The 22,667-nt window shown below is 34.3% G+C and overlaps 3 protein-coding genes across 5 annotated transcripts; 1 reads left to right on the top strand and 2 right to left on the bottom strand.

The window, feature by feature from the left end:
• Positions 1 to 873: 873 nt before the first annotated feature.
• TPS7 (trehalose-phosphatase/synthase 7) lies at positions 874 to 6,252 on the bottom strand. 2 transcript variants are annotated; one of them, XM_011084678.3, is made up of 4 exons: positions 5,999 to 6,252; positions 3,622 to 5,720; positions 2,278 to 2,551; positions 874 to 2,042 (listed from the first exon to the last, which is right to left on the bottom strand). In XM_011084678.3, exons 2-4 carry the CDS (start codon positions 5,607 to 5,609, stop codon positions 1,701 to 1,703), a joined length of 2,604 nt encoding a protein of 867 aa, XP_011082980.1. In that variant the 5' UTR covers positions 5,610 to 5,720; positions 5,999 to 6,252; the 3' UTR covers positions 874 to 1,700. The 2 variants fall into 2 exon arrangements, with proteins under 2 accessions (XP_011082980.1, XP_011082978.1); XM_011084676.3 differs by having other exon boundaries at positions 6,035 to 6,251.
• Positions 6,253 to 12,269: 6,017 nt separating this feature from the next.
• Positions 12,270 to 16,579, top strand: LOC105165612 (ras-related protein YPT3). The gene is made up of 3 exons (XM_011084679.3): positions 12,270 to 12,675; positions 15,599 to 16,056; positions 16,152 to 16,579. The coding sequence occupies exons 1-2, from the start codon at positions 12,455 to 12,457 to the stop codon at positions 16,032 to 16,034; spliced, it is 657 nt and encodes a 218-aa protein (XP_011082981.1). The 5' UTR covers positions 12,270 to 12,454; the 3' UTR covers positions 16,035 to 16,056; positions 16,152 to 16,579.
• A 725-nt stretch (positions 16,580 to 17,304) lies between these two features.
• On the bottom strand, positions 17,305 to 22,318 carry LOC105165844 (putative WRKY transcription factor 69). Of its 2 annotated transcripts, none has more exons than XM_088876020.1 (3): positions 21,983 to 22,318; positions 21,742 to 21,888; positions 17,305 to 18,238 (listed from the first exon to the last, which is right to left on the bottom strand). In XM_088876020.1, the coding sequence occupies exons 1-3, from the start codon at positions 22,117 to 22,119 to the stop codon at positions 17,701 to 17,703; spliced, it is 822 nt and encodes a 273-aa protein (XP_088732146.1). In that variant the 5' UTR covers positions 22,120 to 22,318; the 3' UTR covers positions 17,305 to 17,700. The 2 variants fall into 2 exon arrangements, with proteins under 2 accessions (XP_088732146.1, XP_088732147.1); XM_088876021.1 differs by having other exon boundaries at positions 21,742 to 21,885.
• Positions 22,319 to 22,667: the final 349 nt, after the last annotated feature.

Here is a 22,667-nt window from a genome sequence, read left to right as displayed (position 1 = left end):
TCATCCAAAGAATGTACAATAAATTTATTGTTGTTGATTTAAATCTTTCAACTCCAAACCCATCGATTTAAAAGCGATGTCCGCATTTCTTGGCCTGGGAATGTGTCAAGTTATTTGTCTTCCATATGCTCATGTTCGAAATTGTATAATCAATATAAGTTTGTGCAAGGAACAGTTATGGGTACAAGTGAAGCTTACAACTCTATGATCCCAAGTCACTTTCGGGGTATCCGCCAAAATTTAGTCTTGAGGTTTGTTCATTAGCATTTGAACCCAGGACATGAGATTGTACTCCCCAAAATACGCACGATAAACTAATCACATGACCAATACAACACAAAATATAAGTATGATAAAACCCAAGCAAGACCATCATGCACTGCGAATAATTCTTTGTATGAAAGCTGGAGTCGACGTGCCTGGAGATGTCAACATGCAAGAAATGAGACCTGCATTACCAACTAGTTTCTAATAATATCAGAAAGCTGATAATTTTCAAGTCTCAGTTTCATCCTCGAGCCTGTATTTCAGAGAATAGTTAAAAGGATACTACGACTCACTACAAACCTCTAACCTCAAACAGAAAACATGGAGTCATGGAATTGCACGGTTCAAATGAAAACAGTGAGAGAATTGATGAATATTCAGGTTTCGCTGCTGAGTTACTAATGCACCATGAACTGAAAGTAATAAAGAAAATTCTACCTACAAGCCTTTCAGTTCAAAGAAAATTCTACCTACAAGCCACCAAACATGCCGATGAAAGCTGCCAACACAACCTCAGGTTTATCTAAACAGGCATCATAGAGAGATTTACCAACATAAGCCACCAGGTCTAAGGAAATATCACCGAATGAAACAAGGCAACCATCATAGTATCTGGAAATGAACAAAAATCAAGGTAAAAAATATTATCACTTGTCACATTCGACGGGAGCATGCATCTGCCAAAGAAATATTGCCATTATCCACCCATATTCACATTACTTTAATGGGGACTGCCACAAGGAAAACAAAGAAAACAGAAAAAGCAGCCCAAGCCAACCTGTACAGGGGAACTGAGCAAAGTGAACTGTGCCGATCTACAAGTTTTAAGTGGCCACAAACTCGATCTCTTGTAACCAATCACTTCAAGGACCATTGACGATGATACCTCTTCTTTTGCTCAATGAACGTGTCATGCATCAATTCTGTTGACACTTCAAGAAATTTAAATCTAATGCACTGGCCATAAACATTACAGCACCAGCAACCAGAGAAGCTTCTTCCAGAAATTGTTCTCCTGTCTTTTCTGCTGGAGAAAGATGACGCCAAGAGTTCAATGAGAAGTCATTTCCTTTGTCAAGTCCAAATCGGATCATCAGAGTTGTCCGATTCACTGCATATATCTGTCCTTCAGGAACAGCCTCACTTAGATGGTCCTTAGTAATGCACATGAAAAACGAGTTCTCAACTTCTTCCACCTCCATTTGTACTACGTTCCCCCAAAGAATCTCGACTAATAAGTTCAATGCAAACTTCACCCAGGCCTAAGGCTAACGAGCAAGGATGAGATAAGAATAAGAGAAAAAAAAAAACAAAAAAAGAAGAAGAAGAAAATTACATCATTTCCATTCTCTAGTACCTAAACCTAACAATCCATATAAGCAAAGATATCATTAGCAAATCAGGGTGCTCCCCATTCAGAGAAGTAGGCAAATTCAAACAAAAGAAGAAACATAAGCAATTTTCCTTGGGGAACTATCTGCTTCCTCATCAGATGAGACTGGAGAATCAGTGGCTTCAGCTAGAGACTCGAGCATTGCTACCACTTCGGATGAGTCGTCTAAATAGTACTTAGCTTTGCTTGGTTTTTGCCCAACAGTGCAAGCGAACACCTCGGTGTTGTAAGAAAGAATGCGTCTAGACACTGCAGTACCAATTAGTTCAAACATATCCTCATCAGATCTGTCATCACCAATGCAGAGCACAAAGTCAGCCTGTTTCCCAGTCTCTGTCATGGATGTGAAAACCTTCTCTGCGACTATGCCTTTGCTAACACCCTGCATCAATAAGAATTTACGTCCTTAGCCTCATGTTCAGATTGTTAGAGAAAAATATATATGCAACAATATAAAACAGTAAACACATAATATTTAAGTCCATGAGTTTTACTTCACTACAGAAAATTAATTTTATAACTTAAGAGTGGAATAATAGTTATGAGAAAACGAAGAATCTGATTCTGAAAAGCTAGAAAAGCAATGGAAGAGTATGCAGGGCCCTAAATACACATGCCTGAGGCTTGACTTCTACAATAAACTGCCCGCTCTTCACAGCAACAGGTTCATTTGCTAAAACACTCTCTAAATGATCCAACATTTCCTTCGCTTGAGAAAAACCAAATCCAGGGTCTGCATCATGGTAATGCCAAACTAAAGCACTTTCCTTTCTCTCAATTCCAGAACCATCAGTGGCCTCGGTATATGATTTCATTACTGGTTCTGCCATCTGCATCCAACCAAATTCAGAACCCTGGCCATATGTTTCCCATTCTTCATGTTGTGGCCACCTGAAAAATTCCACATCCATATGCAAATTATTCAGATAGAACCAAGAGAGAAAGAAACTGAAGAAATGGCACCAAACAGTTCCCACTAAAAGATCATGAGATAATTCACCTATTTTACCTATCCTTGCACACAATTATCACAGAATGCGGACCAAAGTAAGAAGAGAGAGAGAAAAAGAGAAGGAAGTGGACTCCAATAAACTGGGAGAACATTGCAACACTACTAAAACAGACACAGCAAAAACAATCACCCAGCAGAAAGATTAGTAATCATGATTGCCCAATAAATGAAATAAACTTGTATTACATAGCATAACATCTGCCGAAATCTTAGAAGTTGTATTAAAAGATAGAGAAAACTAATGCACGGCATGGAAAAATACGCAGAGAACATCACAAGCTGCTAGGCACAAATATCTCCACACTAATTTGCACTCTCTTTCATGCTGCCTCAACAGGGAAGTAACCCCATACAAGCTGCTTTGCCGCCATACCCTCCATGTGAAACTGTGTCTTAAGTAGTCTTCTTGTTCTTTCAACAAATTCACTATAAGGCATGTTCAACCTATATTTTGATCAAACTTCTTGCATTCTAGCTAAATAAATATTATATCAACTAACACTGAAACAAAGATCATCCTATTCAACCTTCTTACGAGGAAACAATGCCAGCCATCAGGAAAAAAGGTGATAGAAAATTCTACAGAAGCCCTAGGAAGTTTTAACTAATTGGGACTTGGAAAACAAAAATATTGAATCTTAAGATCCACAGCTACTTAGTGGATAACACATCAGCAAAACCAGAAAAAGCTTAACAGTAAGACATAGAACTGCAAGTTTCAGAAACCAGACGAAAACACATAGCTCCCCTGCAACCAATTGAAACCACTAAAAGCCACACTTGGTTTGATTCTTACGGTATTTTAAATTTATGGAGAAATTTCAGTCAGCTTTTTCTTCAACAAGTTTTGATATAAATACAATGTCCATAGGAGCAAGGACCATTATAATTATCAATATTTTTTTTAGGAAAAAAAAAAACTAATGAAGCAGACAATCGAGGTACATACCTTAAGAAGTAACCATGTTCCGCAGCAAGTCCCAGTTTCTTGCAGGGAAGAAACCACCTGCTTAAGCTATCCCTCCCTCTTCCACTGACCATAAAAACTAAATTTTTGGGATCTGCACAGAGACGGTTCAAGAGAGAGAGAACTTGGGCACTCGGAGTCTTAATAATTAAATTTTGAGGCATCAATGTCCCATCATAGTCCAACAGTATAGCCCTGCTTTTGGCCCTTGAGTACGCAGCCACAATATCATCTATGGACAGCTTTCTAAAATTAGGATCAAGTGCCACAACCCGGAACCCAAAGCCAAGACCAATTCCCCAACATCTTTTCCTGAAATGATCGGCACAAGTCCTTTCCATATCTTGTAAGAAACTTCTAGACCAAAAAGCTACATCATGGGTACTAACATAACGGTAGTGCTTCTCATGTCGCAACTCCTTCTCTGTGTCGGCCATTGATATGGACTCATTCATTGCCTCAGCAGTTGCTTCAACATTCCATGGGTTTACACGAATAGCACCACTTAGGGATGGAGAGCACCCAATGAATTCAGACACCACTAGCATGCTCTTCTTAGGTCCGCTCCACTCTGACCCGGCTTCTGCACCAGATATTCCTTGTCTGCAGACAATGTACTCATAAGGAGTCAAGTTCATTCCATCCCTCACTGCTGTCACTACAACGCATTCAGCAATGCTGTAATAAGCCATTCTTTCACTGATTGATACAGGACGGTGAATAAAAACTATAGGTTCATATCCAGGCCTCCCAAGTTCCTTGTTGATTCTCTTGCAGCTCTCTTCTATTTCATTTTGTATCTCCTCCAAATCTATTCCTTTGCCTCTAGAAGGATTTGCAATCTGCACCAGCACAGCCCTTCCTTGCCAATTTGGATGCTGCTTGAGCATCTGCTCCATAGCCAAAAGCTTTAGGTTGATACCTTTGAATATGTCCATATCATCAACTCCAAGCAACACTGTCTTACCTTCAAATTGCCGCCTCAGCTCCTCAACCTTCAAGTCTTTATCTGCTTGTCTAATCACCGACTCGATGTGGCCCATATGTATCCCAACTGGCATAATCTTTATTCCCACTGTCCTTCCATAATAATCCAACCCTATGTATCCTCGTTTTGACTGATATTCCAGACCCAACATCCGACTGCAGCAGGAGAGGAAATGCCGAGCGTAATCAAAAGTGTGAAAACCAATGAGGTCAGAGTTGAGTAGGGCCTTGAGGATTTCTTCTCTAACAGGAAGTGATCTATATATCTCAGATGACGGAAATGGACTGTGAAGAAAGAAACCCATTCTTAAGCGCACAAAGCGCCTCCTCAAAAACGTGGGCAAGACCATCAAATGATAATCATGTATCCAGACAAAATCATCCTCAGGATTAAGTACCTCAATCACTTTCTGCGAGAACAACTTATTGGCAGACACATATGCTTCCCACATTGACCGATCAAATCTACCCCCATGATCAGCTGAAAATGGTAACATGTAATGGAAAAGTGGCCATAACTGCTTCTTGCAAAATCCATGATAATACTTTGCCAAAAGATTAGGGGGCAGAAAGGCAGGGACACATTTGAATTTCTCCAAAAGATAATTGGCCACATCATCCTGTTCAATTGGGTCGACATCAACCGGTAACGACCCAACATAAAGTACCTCCATGTCCTCTGGAAATCCATCCTTCACCCGCAAGATCAATGAATCCTCATTCCAACTAAAACTCCACCCTTTATTGTCTGGCCTTCGTTTTGCTTTCAAGGGCAAAAGGTTTGAGACAATGATCATTCGATCACCAGCAACTGAAGAGGGGTTTTCAGATGTAACACTATTAGCTTGCTCATCATCTAGTTCAACAATATTCCCTGGGACTGTCATTACCCTGGGGAATCGCTTCCGCTCCTTCTCCCTACCCATTACTGGGAAATTCCCAGACGCTAGCTCCAAAAGATTGGTATAAGATCTTGACATCATCTTTGCAAATTTTTCTTTATCTCTCTCCTCAAAAAATAAAGTAAATATATCCCTCAAGTCTCACGGCCCCAAATCCCAATTCCTTCTCTTCAAATAAGACTTTCGAATTACCTACGTTAAAGAAAAACCATTTATTCATATAAAACAACCATAAACGAAGACCCAAATCCCATATATCAAACAAATAACAGATATCCCTCTTTTGAATCAAAGGACGCGAAAATCCGTGAAAACAAGCAAACCAAAATCAAATTAATCAAACAGAAATTAATGCACATAAACCCCACAAGGAACTCATCTAAACCAAGCCCAGAGAACTAATTTTCAAAAATGAAACAAAAATGAATTCCACAGAAACCCTAGAGCAAATCTCAATCTCACGCGCGTACCAAAGGCGAAACCAGAAATTGAGGATTGAAGCTGACCTCTGCGATTGAATTTAGCAAAAAATTCGTGTCTTTGAGAAAACCAGTCAAACTTCAGCTAAGAATTGAGGATGGGATTCTAGGGTTTGACGCCCCCCCAAAAAAAATTGATTAATCTAGGGTTTGATATAGGTAATTTTTGTGTATGAGTATATAAAATGAAATCGACGATCGCCTACAAGAAGTCATGGATATGAATATTCAACAGAATAAATAATTTAACATTTTTATTAGGTAAATTTGGATAAAATATTATTTGTCTGGGAAACAAAACGTGCCAACAAATAAAAGAATCACTAACATCACCCCCCCCCCCCCCACCTCGTTCCCCCCCCGCAATCCAATTATTAAAAAGGACAATAATTTGAAGAAATTCTTGATAAATAAAAAGTAAAAGATTCTTGAATTTTTGAATTTATTTTTATACCATTTTGATGGTTATTTATATATATTGCTTTTTTAACAGTAACGTATAAATGGCAGTTGCGTCGTATAAACAGGTGACGATGCAATAAAGTTATATGTTCAGTAAATTCTTTTCGATATCATCAATAAAAGCACAATCGTAAAAAGTACGCAGTATTAATTGTCCGTTGATACAAATTTGACGAGAAGTACAGATAACATCATTTTAAAGGTTACCGATACAAGGGATTGTGACATTATTGATTATGCTTTGATCTGGCAATGAATATTTTTGTTTCTGTTTGCGAGAGTCGATTATATATTTTATATGAATAAATATTTCATAAAGATGACTTTTCAAAAATAATGGTTAGGTACAAAGAAAAAATAAGCTAGAAATATATATTTTTTAAATTCAATATAGTAATATATTAAAATTGGTTTAATATATTCAATATTTTAAATCAAATATATATTTATTTGAACTAGGTAAATAGGGTTAAGACTAAAAAAATTCCCTGAATAAAACATTTTTACAGTCCAATCTTTCAACTGACAGTGTTCATATTAGTCGTATAATAATATAATTAAAACTTACTTCTTGCAATAAAAACAACCATGTAAATAAATAGTTTGCAACATGTTTAATAAACTTAATTTTTTTAAGAACAGAAGAGGACTAATTATTTATAAAATAAAATAAAATAAAATTTTTACTCCAAATATATATATTTATATACATTTAACACGTAACATCTAGTTACTCTACTAAATTGCTCAGAATAATAATATTGCTCCTAAATATTCATATGATTCAGTCAGTACAAGCTTTTATTTTTTAAATATTTTGCTATAATATTTATTTTATTGAAATTTTGATTTATTGGCAATACAAATTATTATTTCATTAAAATATATTTATTTAGAAAAACAAGATAATTTTTGTAAATATATAAATAAATAAATCACTATATTTCTAATTTTGTAAAAAAAACAGAACAAAATTAAAATTCTAAATTTATGGTGAGGTGTGTGAATATTTGGTGGGTGAGGATATCATTGCCCAAAAAAGAAAGAGGATAAGGTTTTAGCCAGCCGACTTTGGAATACAACCCAGCTGGCAGGAATCACCACGTGCCCGGCACGTTACAGCTGGGGAGGGGACACGTTTACCTCTTCTTCAAAACGCGTCAACTCAACCCTACGCTCTTGCTGGGCCGCGCCTTTGGACTTCGGCTTTAGCCGCCTATATGGCCCATTTTAAATCTCTAGCTTCTAATATATAATATTTTTATATATATTGGTATTAATAATCGCTCGCAGTTTTTGTGTGAATAAATTTTATTGAAAAATTAGCCGTTGCGATATGTTATTTTTATACGAATATAATAAATATATTTTATATTTTAAAATATATTATGAATAAATATATATATATACCAACACATAATATTACAACAAAAAAGAAGAAAGAAATAAAAGAAAATCAATTTATAGGTATTATCGGCATAACAAATTGATTGGGGTAGCAGTGTTATAAATCGTCGTTTGTGAGTGGAAATAATCTTTATATATATATATATATATTAGACATCATGACACGTAGTACCTGTGCGCATTATTTTACTAATGTTTTTATTTAATTGAAATCATAACTTAATTCTATAAATTAAAGTCTTTGATCGCCTTACAAACTTACATGCAAAATCCGTCTGATAACTTTAAAATGCATATTTTATTTGAATGTAATATACTCATATTATATGTATAAATTCATTATTATGTAATTTTTCACTTTTTCTATTTAAATGTAAATTGACAAGAATTTTACTCTTATTGTGCATTTGGATTTGAAGAAAGAATTTGACAAAAGAATTTCAAATGACTCCATTAAAAAAAAATTCTCATCCAATGACTGATTCCAATTTCTTCTGACAAGAAAATAAATGTACTTTTATTGCAATCTAATTAAATTGTTAGTATGATCTGCAAAAACAAAAATCCCTATTACATGCAATAAAAAAATACCTTAAACTTTTGTATTTCAACATTTTTTTTAGAAAAAAAAAAAAAAGAATTATGTTTTGTACGCACTGGAGAGAAAGCGCGGTAACTAGAGACGCGCAAGACACAAGTCTCAATCTTGTCCAAGTGAACCACGACTTTGTCGCGAGCCGCAAATATTTTGAAAGCTTTCACGTTTTCTTGTATTAGCTAATTGAAATGGTATAAATACAAGCATGAATGAAATGATTCGATTTGAGCAATTCAGTTTCTCTGTCTACTGTTTCTCTTTCGTTGAGGTCTTGGAAGAGAGGAGCAGCAGAGTTGATTCTTAGCTTCAACTCTCTGCCTCTCTTGGTTTCCTTTTCCTATCTCAATTTGGCTGCTACCATTCTACCACATTAACAACTGTAGAGTAGATCAAATTCTCTAGGTAAACATAAAGAGAATTAAAATCAGAAAACAAAAATGAAAAGATTTGTAGACCTCCGTGTAAAAAACTCCAAAAAGGAAGTCTAAAAACTCTTGATCTTTCTCTTATAATAGTAAATCGTATAGAAGATATGTGTATGGTTTGTATATAATTTTTTTTAAAGAGAAGAAAGAGAAATAGATTGTGTGACTTTTTGTTTACACGTGATGTGTATGTATGAAATGGAATATGAAATGCAGTAAGACTTGGAATAGGGAATCCCAATTGATTTTTCATGTGCCAAGAGATTTGTCATCATTTGAGGTTTGCAATACAGTTCAATAGACGAAAATCTGATCAAGAAAACAATTTACTTGGGATGGTTCAGGATTAATTATAACTCACATCTAGATTTGGTCAGGAGAGGCTAAGGGAAATTGGGTGCACAAACTCCTTAGGGTTTTATGGGCATATCGCACCACGCCCAGGCACCACACAAGAAACTCCCCTCAACCTTGTGCACGGAACAAAGCTAGTACTCCCAATTGAAATAGGAGAAGAAACATAGAATATGTTTCTACAAAATCGGAGAAAACTCCCTAGCTAGAAGAGGAGATTTACATCTGATTAAAGAAGCGAGAGATGCGGTTGAGAAGAGAATACAAACATATAAGCGAATGGTGGCCAAGATATATGATTGCATAGCACGTCCTTGCGAGTTTCAAGAAGAGAACTTGGTTCTGAGAAAGATGGAAGCCACGGGACACACTGAAAAATTAGACGCCAAATATGATGGTCCTTACAAAGTGGCTGAGGTTGTAGGACCTGAAACATATAGATTGGAGAAGGGAGATGGAAAGTCACTCCCCTGCACTTGGCATGTAAAGAAACTGCGTATTGTGTGTAATCTCTTTTGCAATAAATAATTTCTTTGACTTCAACAATGTGCATTGGGTAAATTTCCAATATAGACGCATAAGTATTCCTAAGGGTTGGTATTAATATGTTAACTTGAAAACAAAGTCAAAATACCACATTGAGAGACGATATCCCTCCACTAGAGTAGAAGGCCAAAAAAAGAAAAAAAGAAAAGAAAAAAATCATCTCATATGAAAATTCCAAAATAACAAAATTCCTCACACAAGAAAGTTCTTAAGAAGAGTATTAGAAAAAAAGTGTGAAGTAAAGATATTACATGCAAACAAGTGGAGAAAATTAAAACAAAGGAGAACCATGCATATGATGAAAACTTCAATGTAATATTCAGAGAAAAGAAAAATCTGAAATGAAGACTCTAACAAGAAACAACCACCTTACCACCTTCATAGGATCCTCCAAAAAAGGGTCAAGAAACATAAAATCCTTCCTCGGAAAATGGCTACAAGAACAAAGGGTGGCATAAAAGCTGCGAACAATTTGATATATAAATCATCAGCCTCAACAAGGGTACCTACAGTTGAAATGAGTCCCTAAGCTCCTTCCCCAAAGCATTATTGGAGTCTTTAAAGCCCCCCCTCCAACGTTCTTTGGCCTTGTTAGCATCCACCAAAGCCAATGACATACGTTGATTTCACCTCGGTATTTCTCAAAATGCTTAGAGGCCACCTCCACCCAAAGTATTAACATACAAAAAAATAGGAAGAGCAAAGTCAAAACAACAACATAAAGAAGAAGAAGAAATGCGTACTCATACTCACAAAATCGTCATCTAAAAGATCGAAAAACTTCAACCATCAAAATCATTGACAACGGGTTGAAGCTTTTTTCTCTAGCTAACTAAACATCCGCTCCATTCCAGTATCGATAAAGGACATCTTGAGATCATCACTTAAGGGAAAGGAAGGGGAGAGTCAACCCACAAAACACAAAGATCCCAATCAGAATTTCAAACATATAAAAATCACTCCTTCCAAGAACCTCGAGAAGAAGTGCAACCCTCGACAAATTAATTTACAACCATTATAAGGGTAAAAGTAGAAAACAAAAAGTTATTTTTGATCTCATTATATATATAATAAAATAATAATTAAAATTATTCAACCATCATCATTATTATCATTATCATTATTTTTAGATTAGTTCATAGCAATTAATAAATTTCAACATAAATTTATAAATAATAAAATAGATTGCATAATGTATAGAATGTATCTTGATATAAATATAAAACTCAGAAATAAATAAAAAAATCATATGTGAATTACTTGTCAATTTAAAAAAAGTATAACGTAATACAAATATATATTAAAATATAATATAAAGTTTATATGTGTCATATTAAATGATAATTTTAATTATAAAAAATATTATAATTTACTAAGTTGTTGATTAAATTTATTTTTGTATAAAGATTAAATGTATAAATAAAAGTACCATATATATTATTATCCAAAATAAAATATATGATATTAATTAATAATTATAATATAGTCAATTTTGAATATAAAATTGATAAAGTATTCAATATGAAATTAAATATATAAAAATTAAAAATAAAAATATATATAAAACAATAAAAAAAATTAGAAAAAGCTCATCAGCTGGCTCGCGAGCTGATGAACAGAAATAATTGAGCTCGAGCTCAAAATCGAGCCCGTTCGACTCGTCTGCCACCCCTAGTGTAATGATACAATTCAAATATATATATACAAATACTAGTCTCTATGCTCTATGACAATTTTGGTGAAATTATATTTTTAGTTCTACAGGATAGGTGTTTAATATTTTTAGTTATTTACTCTATAAGATTTTCAAAATAGTTTCAAAATAAAAAAAAAAAAACTTGACATATTTAATCTCATAATTCCCATACAGCAGATAACTAAATGCGTCAAATTTTCTTAATTTTTAAAAATTTCGTAAAACAGAAGACTCAATATGTTGAACCTCCTATTTTATGTGACTAAAAGAGTAAAACTGACGTACAATATTTGTTATTCTGACTTATTCCGACTGGCTTGTATTTCCTCCTTTACAACCTCACTAAGTTAAGTATTAGAGAATTATATATTTTTTTTTTGATATATTATTCTCACATGTTCCTTTTATTTTTTTCAGAGCACGTAATAGAATCCGAAGCTTACCTAAGCATATTGAAACTTTTCTAAAATAGATTAAAATCAGAAAACTTTACTGAATTTGGGTACACAACAATATTGAAATTTCATATTGTTATATGAATTACAACAATTGCAAATATATTATTTGTATTAAGTAACCATTGAAACTATATGAATATCAGTTTTGTTTATTGATGTAACAATTAAACTTAAATATATACATAGAATAATTATTATTTTTAAATAAATCTCTAAAGAGATTGGAATAAAAATTATTCCCCAAAAAATAATACCAAAAATTGGCAATGTACTATTCCAAGTTTCCATTCAAAGTACAACTCAACGTCGTCGTTTCATTTCCGAGTTTTTCCTTCGCAAGAATCTAGCAGAAACGCCCCCCGACAACAGTCTCCAGACTCTCCACCACCTCCCAAAAAATCTCCACTTCAAAATTTTCCTTCAAAGAATCCATCGTTTCCCCGTTGCGGGCGCCTTTCCTTGAACTCATCAATCAGCCCAGATCGAGAGAAACGAACGGAGATGTCTGGGTACAAGGCAGAAGATGAGTATGATTATCTGTTCAAGCTTGTGCTGATAGGCGATTCAGGGGTCGGAAAATCCAATCTTTTATCGAGGTTCACCAAGAACGAGTTCAATCTCGAGTCCAAATCCACTATAGGCGTTGAATTCGCCACCAGGAGCCTGACCATCGATGGCAAAGTCATCAAAGCTCAGATTTGGGATACTGCTGGTCAAGAAAGGTCACTCCTTTTTCTCCCCCTTCTCCCTTTTCTGATCTTCTGAACAGGATTCAGGTTTTGTCAGATGGGTTCATTCGTTCTTATATATATGTGTGTGGTGGGTATGATCGTTGTTGTGAGATTTTGTATGGGTTTTTGAACTTGTGTTTGGAGATAGCTACTGTACTTGTATCCTTTAACCTTAGACAGGATTTGTATGTTTGTTCTCTGTTTGTCGTCCCCACCAGCCAGCGGTGGCCCACCACCCGGAGTTGCAACTGATCTGTTTTTGAATGGTTAAACACGATTCAAAGTATTCTTGTTTAGCTTTTCTGCCTTCCTGCTTTGAATCCCCCGATCTGTAAACTCCCGTTGATATGTGGACAGCGTCTGTACAAGTATGGTTGTTTGCCTTTAGGTGTATACTGTAGATGACATAGAGTACATGGATCCGCATACAGAAAAGAAGAGAAGTAATAAAACCTAGAGACTGATGCATGTGTGAGAGTCGGAAGTGTGGTGGTATCAGGCAGCTTTGAATCGTACCAATTGGATGATGGTGGTGTTCATTTGGGTTGGGGGGGGGGGGGGGCAAAGGGGTATGGTTTTTGATTTCCAGCTTTGGCGGTTGGTGGAGGGGGATAGGGTCAGTTCACGATAAAAGATTGTTTTGGTTGTGCTCTGTGTTGTTTGATTGCAAAGTTCTTACATTTTGATTGAAGTGTAAATGAGTAACCTATATTACACCCATATTATGATTGGATTGATGGGTTTGAGTGTTTTTAACCACAAGCTGGTAACCTAATATAATTGTTTGCTAGATCAGAATAATGGAATTTGATAAGCCTCATGAAAACCAAAGCTTGATGTAAAAGCTGGGGACATTGAGTATATATTTATCCATAAAATTCATCCTGGATCCATTGTGATGAGAGGATTGTGTAGTCCAAGTTTCCACCGTGAGACCGCTTTGTATCCTGACTGAGCTGAATTGACTGTTGTAATCCTGTCTTTTTTGACTCTGGTTCTTGAGTCCGTGATAAAGGTCACACCATAATCCTCTTTCGAGTCATTGATTCATGCTTCAATCTTATCTTCCTTTTCCATGTGCAAAATTTGGCCAGTGTTTTGAATTATCAATCCAGCAGATATGCTATAATTTTTAGATAAATTTGAGAAAGGTATTAGGGGATTACACCATACCAACAGGGGACAGCGGATATGCCTAAATTATGGATGGGTGAGTTTTTCAAGCATATGATGTCATCATTACGATGTCCCTTTGTCAGTGGGCACTGACTTCTGATTGACTTTATTTGTGTTCATTCATTATTTCTTCAAGTATAGGTGAGTTCCATGTTTTGTTAATATTTGATCTTTCTCAGATGTGGTCTGCTGTTAATTTGAACTTCGTGCACTTGTAGCTCCTTTGATATTCCACTTTCACCTTTGTTGTAATTTTTGGTTTTGTGGGCTGAAATTGTTGATATAGTAAATACACGCACATACATATATACTAGGTAAACAACATGAACTTGTTTATACCCAGCTTGCTGCTCGTATTAATCTCAAAAAGGCTTAAGTTTTGTGCAACAAAAAAGTGGGAATTTCAACCTTGAGAAAAGATCAAGCCAAGCTTAAGCAGGCTTGTCTCGCTCACCTGATTGACATCCCTTATGCTATACTCCATTGCAATCACTTTCCCACACTAGATGAGCAGTTCAAGATGTAGAATTACAATATAGAAACAGCTCCCTGAGTTACTATTATTGACATCTTAAGGGAAAATGTCTTATCTGTGTTGATTGAAAGAAAGTCAGAAATACAATGTGCGGTAATATACCATTGCCTTCATTCTCTACCCTTTTTGTCTCTTTTCTATTCTTCTTTCCAAATTGTACATATTTTCTTTTTTCTTTTTCTCTGCCTCTCTCTCTCTTTTCTTCTTTCTTGATACCATATGTAAGCCAGATTCAAGAGCATGTTTAGTGATGCCGCTGATTTCAGCCTAACTTGGTTGCAGAAGCTATAATAGATGAGTAATATTATATACACCCTCGGAATGAAAAAGCCTTGCAACAGTAGATTTCTTATTGGTGGATAATCAGATCACGAAGTTTGTATTTGGTTACATTTCTGGTGCTTCTCATGTTTTGACCATTTCTATACTTTTTCTTAGGTGTAATGACAAATAGCATATTTGCTGTCTTTACAACCTCAGTTCTTTACTGATTACGGTATTATTTCATGTAATTGTGATTTAATAATAACTTTACCTTTGACCTTAGAGCTTGTTTGGTTCGTATATATAACAAAAGTGGAAGTAAAAAAGAGATGTATAAGAAAAGTTTTCATGTTTGGTTAAGGAGAATAAATGGAGGGAAAATGAAATTGGACGTATATGAATTCCTTTTGGAGACCAATTTCGTTTCTGTCCAAGTTTGGACGAAATTGTGGAAGTATAAGGCTTAAAAGATAAAGAAGTACCAATTTCATTTTTTATTTACTATATTACCTATAGACATAATTTATCTATAGACGAATTCATTATATTTTGAGATATTGATATTTAGAAATGTTTCATTATTGTTCTTCATTGATGCGTATTTTGTTCATAAGTTTGCATGTTTAATTTTTAATTCCTTTATAATCTAAAATTATTTTAGTATTAACCTTTTATTTTCTAATACAAAATGATTGGAAAATGGTTAATTGATAAAATTTCAAAAATTTGTCTTTCCTTTGTAGTTTATTTTCCTCATTACAAATTAGACAGAGAATTTGAGATTTACTTTCCTTTAGGTCATATAGAGTTATAGACAAACTTTATGGAAAAGTATATTCTCTCCGTTCCCCCTTTCATTTCCCCTTTTCTGTCACTGAACCGAATGGACCCTTAGTGATTCCTGTATTGGTGTTTAAACCACTTTGTTTTCTTCTGTAGGTACCGTGCCATTACTAGTGCTTACTATCGAGGAGCCGTTGGTGCATTGCTTGTGTATGATGTTACTCGACGTCCCACTTTCGAGAATGTCTTAAGATGGCTTAGAGAATTGAGGGATCATACTGATCCAAACATTGTAGTAATGCTCATTGGCAATAAATCAGATCTTCGACATCTTGTGGCCGTTACGACCGAGGATGGTAGAGAATTAGCTGAGAGGGAGTCTCTCTACTTCATGGAGACATCTGCTTTGGAAGCGACGAACGTAGATAAGGCTTTCACGGAAGTGCTTTCTCAGATTCACCAGATTGTGAGCAGGAAAGCAGTTGAGGCCAACGATGAAGCTGCTACTTCATCTGTTCCATCTAGAGGGGAACCAATCAACCTCAAAGATGAGACATCTGCTTGGAAAAGACTGGGGTGCTGTTCAAGCTAGGACTAGCAAGGAAGAATTAAGGGTAAGTGCTATACATAGTGATTTTTGTACATTATCATAATGTTGTCTTCACTGTTTCTCTTTACTAACTTAACCTTTCTTTCTCTTTTTGTGTAGTTGGTTGAGGCTGCTCGTGATTACATCAACCCTGAAAATACGGAAAATGGTACTTTCCTGAAAACTCAATTTCAACATAAGCATCACAAACTGATAGTTACATTGGTTGGCCTATGAAACGTGAAGGCCCTTTAGTATGCTTTTGGACCATGGTTTGGGATTGTCGATGGCAAACCATTTTCGTATATTATTTGCAAGATCTCATTCCGTCCGTGTATTATCTGTCATCTTTGGTTCGATCAGGTTTTAGTTGTGTTGGTTGCATACATGCGCGCGCCCTTTTTGACTAGGTCATGCATTCTTGGTTTGAAAGAATTGAGACATTGTTTAAGGTTTACGTTTGGATGGATGTTTCTTTTTAGGATGTACTGATTGAAGTTGTTTTGAGAAAATATCGGAGAATGTAACTGAGTGTTTGGTTTGTTTTCCGGAATGTTTTTGAAAAATATTTTTCTCATTAGCTGTGTTATAGTAAAATTTTTAGTGATTGGAAGATGGGGATATATATGCTTTTAATTGATGTAATGATTTAAAAATGTAATATTTAATGGGTATATTACAGTACTCTTTTTAAATTTGTTATAATTACAAATACTCCATCAATATTTTTTTAAAAAAATAACAGATACCCTCATTGTAAAATTAATGATCGTCCCATAAATACCCCGCCGAATGTTAAGATATGGTTGTACTTTCTTTGGGGGGGGGGGGGGGGTGTTTCCGCCATTCTTACAGATTAGGGTTTTCAGTCATCTTCTGTCTTGGGCTCTTCTCCATCCCGTTCCTGTGTTTGTAAGAATGGGACAAAGATTTGATCCCTTAACATACAGCCGAAACGGATGACGACACTCAGCTGAAATGGGATATGGATTTGGTTTTGAAGGGAGAATTTGAAAAAAATATTTCAAATGATTTTATATTAAAAAAATTAAAAATGATTAAATATTCAATCACATATAGTGTAAATTTAGTGGTCAAGAATTTAAATTCTTTAAATTTAAAATTATTCAAATAAATTTGAAGGATTCATAACTAGGAGTTTGAAACCTAAATTCATCAATTCAATTGCAGATTTCAGCTACAATTCCTATGATCAATGTCTGAATTTCACTCGTACCATGTGAAAAACAACGAAAAAGAGTGGGAAGAGGTATATTTCTCAACAAATCCTTACCAAAAATGAAAAAGGGGTAAGCAGCGTGTCTTCACGGTTTGGTCCAAATACACAAATATCTTTCGTTCTTTACAAAATTATTAGTATATCCCTAAAGAAAATGTAGTTATTTATGGACAAAAACTTTACAAATACTTACATTGACACTCTCTACGAGATATACTAACAATTTGGCAAAGAATATTTGTGTAATTAAATTTAACCGCAAGAGGCGAAGATGTTATCTACAAAAAAAAAAAAAGAAAAAAATGCTGACAAGAACACCTCAATTTGAGTTTCTTCACGACGTTGGTGGAAACATCCACCCCACCAACATTAATCTTATTAATGTTATTCACGTCCGAATCCATTGTCATTCGGGATGGAAAGAAAACTCTATCCCGTGCCGCCGCAGCAAGATGTCTCCACCCTGCACTGTCGGAACACCACCGACGACTCCGGCAAGTCCCCGAGATCGCCGAACAGGATCTTGTCCTCTTCCCCGATCGGCATGAACGCCTCCACGTCGGCGTGGGCCCATGCTGGCCCCACCAACATCGTCCCATCCATCATTGTGGACCCCACATTGCAGAGCCATCCGAACTCGCCCGCCAACTCCGTGAAGCCGTTGTCGGCCGGCTCAATGTCTGGCTGATTGGTGAAGGCGGCGCATTCCTCCGGAGGAAAGCTGGCGGGAGGATCAACCGTGGCAGGGGATGATGAGGATGGAGACGTGCGGGACTTTGCAGCTGTTGGAGCTGCCACGACCGATTGATGGTGGTGGTGGTGGTGGTGGTTCTTGGAGGTGGTGGTGGGGAGAGGGTGGTTGTGGTCACAAGAGTAGGTGATGAGGAGGGTGGTGGGGTCAAGGCGGCTCCTCTCTACTTGTTTTCTAGCAGGGCAACCTTTTGAGCTGCTGCACCTGTAATATCCCCTGCAATGCAACAATAAGAACAACTTATGAGACAAAATGGCTCATTACAAGAACACAAAATTAACCAACAATTCTCTTATCTACCCATTATCAATTAAAGTTGTCTGAAAACTTACATTTTACAGTTCCAGACCAATTTTTGCATCTTATTAGTAATATTTTAAATACTAAATTGATATTCAAACTCAAACTTCAACGTGTTTCTGTTTTTCACTTCCGTTTTCAGACGCTTTTGATTTTTACTGCCGTTGAACTTATAACTTTCTCCAGACTTATTCCATCACAAAAGTAAAAACTATATATTTCGAATGTTCCTTAATATTTTAATATTAACAAACTCCTTTAATTTTGATATATAAAATTACCATTACCAACATCTTATAAATCCTATAATATAATTTTATATAAACACTTCAACTACTTATTCTCTAAAATAAGATCAAACACCTTCTAAATTTTAAGAACCGAACATAACTATTATTTAAACAATTTCAACCAAACGCCATCTCATTTACTGCTCAAGGATCAAATAAAATTGTCAATACAGCCTAACTCAATTGGTGAAGTAGAAGCAGACTTTAAGGTCATGGGTTTGAACCCCACCGACGTATGAAAATATTACTTTAATAATATGTGTTAATTGGATATAGTTATCTGATATCGATCGAATAGTATATGCTTATTTAGTTGTTAGTTGTTCTTAAATATAAATATTTGATATTAATAATTATTATCAATTTATTTAATAAATAATAGTTCAAGACTTTCATTAAAAAAATTAAATGAAATTTGAGATAAATTAAGGTTTAAGACAATATGATATGTTCTGTGCGTGTATGTATCTTAGGTCAATAGGCCACATGTGTTTCTGCTGCTTCGGAGCTGCTGCAGTTGTCGGCAGTGATCTTGTCTATATATATGTATTTATACAACTAAAAATAGTTCTTAGGAATCAAGATTGGATGGGGAATTTGAAATAGCTAAGTAATCAATTTTGTTTGTACTCAATTTTTGATTTGTTTCATCTAATTTAAGATTAATATTTAGATAAATTACAATCAGCTAATTTAATATTTAACATAATTATAAATATCTTTTTATTTTAAAAAATTAAGAATACTCATTTGATACTTGATTAATTATATAATTCTTAAATGAAATCTTAAAATTATCAACTTTGACATTATTGTATTTTTTACTTTTTTTGTAAACATTTAAAAATTGTAAGAGAATTGGACAACTTGAATGAAAAAAATTTAAGAAAGTACTAAAATAATTATCCACTTTGTTCATAACAAAATTTTTCAAAAAAAATTATAATTTACAACCCACATGAATATTTTAGATAGTTGACCACAAAAATTAGATGAAAACTTAATGGGGACTAACACATTGGGCTAGATGTTGGACGACCATTAAAATCAGGGAGGTATTGGTAATTTTTCAAATAATGAGAGGACATCTATAATTATGCCAAACTCTAAAAGAGCTCGTTGTAAATTACTTTTAATATTTTGAGCATGACATAAAATTTTAAAAAGTATCGAATGATAAGGACGGTACATAGTTTAATATACTGATCAAATTGCACTAATATTTGAAACAAAAACCAGAAAATCGATATATATAAAACCTGAATTGAAAAGTTTGGTCCGGTTTTATTTTTTTTACCTCGATTGAACTAATAGTAAAATATCAAATTATATTATTTCAATATACTTTTGTATTTAATTCTTGAATAAATACATAGTTTATATCTATTTATATTGTTTTATATTTTTAGTTTTCAAGAATAAAACAATAATTATGAGATTTAATTTTTATATAATTCTATTCAAAGTTTAATACCTAACGGAAATACCAAGAAATGATTTGGTAATCACCAAATTAAAATGATTAAATTTGGTTCCTCTAGTTTGGTATTCATCTGCCAAACTTTCAGTTCAACTCTACGAGGATGTTTGCAAACGCTTATTTTAAATGCTTATTAGTTTACGGCAGAAAAAAAAAATATTTTTGTTAATTTAAATTGTTTAAATTAAGTTAATTTTAACCAAAAATTATGAATAATTTTCTATCAATTTCTGCAGTTTATTAATAAAATTGTAAGTATTTAGTTGTTTTTTCAAGCACTTTAGCTTCATTTTTCTTTTTTACTTTTAACTTTTATTACTACTTAACTTACAACTTTTTGTACGACTTATTTCTACCTTAAGAAGACATTATTACAATTTAAAAATCATACCAAATCAATACTCTTTATCACCATCAAAGAAAATAACGCGAAAACTTATTGATAATAATTAATCACATTTGCCTCAATTTTAGGTATAATCAGAACAATCACCATAATTTTTAGCTAAAACTACTGTTTTGGCCTCTCGTATAGAAATGACAGCTAATAGTTATTGCACAACTATAATTAATCAGTATTTATTATAATTGTTTAAATCATAATAATTAATTAACTTTAACAAAAGATCATATTTCTTTTAATGTAACAATTGAAGACGTATCTTCGTAACAAGCTCATAATTAAAAATTCTTATCACCCGAAAATTTAATATTTGACACATAAATCAATAATTACATAAAAATAACTCAATAGTTATAAAAATAAAAATAAAAAGATTAAGATTAATAATCAGTGTCGAGCTAATTAATAAGTAAAATTATTATTGTTAAAATTTACTTGCCAATAAACTTAGCAACAAAAATTTACTTGCTAATGAGTTTAGCAATAAATTGTTTATACATATAAGGGCTAAATGGAATTTAACCCCCTGTGATATGTGAAATGAGCAATTACCCCCCTATGAAAAAAGAATTAGCAAATTACCCTCTGTATTTCAAAAAATGAGACAAATTATCCCCTTATCAATAGTTTAGATAGAGGGTAATTTGCTTCTTTTTCTAAAATACAGGGGGTAATTTGCTATTTTATTTTTCACAAGAATTTTTTTTGCCCATTTCTCAAATCACAAGGTGGTAATTGTAATTTTTTCTATTAAATAATGTAGATTAACAATAAAAAATTTATTTATTAACTAATTCGATTATGATTTTAGCATTAAATTTTTTTGTAATTATTTAATAATTTTTTATAGTGAACCTGACTAATATTTTTATATAAATTTAAAAAAGATCTCGATTATTACCCTCTGATGATGATGAGAAGTCAAGAACAAAGCAAGAAGCAAAAGCGTGCGAGTATGATCCCTTAGAAATTTCAACCACTACTGTTCCATATAACCCACACGTTCAATCATTCAATGTATAGCCGCCTTTCAATTATCTATTCTTCTCTTGTAATAATATTACAAGAGCTGCCACCTACTCCCCCGGCGGCAACTACAACATCACGTAGCACACATCTTTCGTCCTACCTTATTATTATTAATAATAATTATATGATCGTAAATTATAATTATTTATGTATGTTCAAATTTTCATTTTAGAAGATAAAAAATAAAATAAAAAGAGACGATCAGCATAACAATTACCTGGGATAAGGAGAGCCCTTAATCGGCTTTTGACCGTACTTCCGCCACGACCAAGAATCTGGCGGCGGATACACCTCGGTTTTACTACGGCCGCCGTCGCCGTCGCCGATCGGCACCGCCACGACTTTCTTGTGTGCGCCCCTTCTACTGTGAGGGTTATGATTATTCAAACCAATTCATTAATATTTCACATTTAATTAAAAAAAAAAGGGGGAGAAATCGTGTGTGAACAAAATCAAACCTTTTCTTGGGGGAAGGTGCGTAAGCTTCATCAGCTGGCTCATCGGACAGTGGAGAATCAGCTGTGTTTTCTGGAGCAGTAGTGGTAGTAGCAGTGGAATAATCATCCTCATGACCATGATCAAATCTACCCTCCATTTTACACCAAGAGAGAAATGTACACAAGTGTATCTATACGTATATATATGTGTATGTATCTATTTATACGGTTAGCTAGCTTGTGAAAAGGCCCATTTCCATGAAGGTTTTTGTATGCATGTCTATGTATATATCAGCTGCCTGAAAGAAGAGGGTTGGGGGGGGGGGGTGGCCGGAGAGAGTTGGTGTGAAGTGGGGGAGGTGGTGGAATTTGTGAAGTTAGGATTTTAATATGGGAGCAATCACGTTGACAGATTGGCATAGGGGAGTAATTTATTAGGGACGTGCAGACCAATTTCAATTATTTATTTTTTAATTTTTTGACACATTCTTGTGGTATTTAATTATGTTTTGAAGATATTTATTATTTAATTTTGAGGGTCCATTATCATTAAGTTGTAATAGTATAGTGGCTGTGTGTTTGTTACTGATATTATGTCATATCAATCGGTCAATTTTTTATATATGTGCACAAGATTTAAAATTATAATATAAGATGGGTTGGAGTTATATATATATATGTGATTGATTATTTATTTATTTTGATA

Source organism: Sesamum indicum, linkage group LG12 (assembly GCF_026168435.1).
Source record: "Sesamum indicum cultivar Baizhima isolate 11 linkage group LG12, ASM2616843v1, whole genome shotgun sequence".
Lineage (NCBI taxonomy): Eukaryota > Viridiplantae > Streptophyta > Magnoliopsida > Lamiales > Pedaliaceae > Sesamum > Sesamum indicum.
The sequence above is the reverse complement of the archived record's forward strand: the minus strand, read 5'-3'. Positions and strand labels throughout refer to the sequence as shown.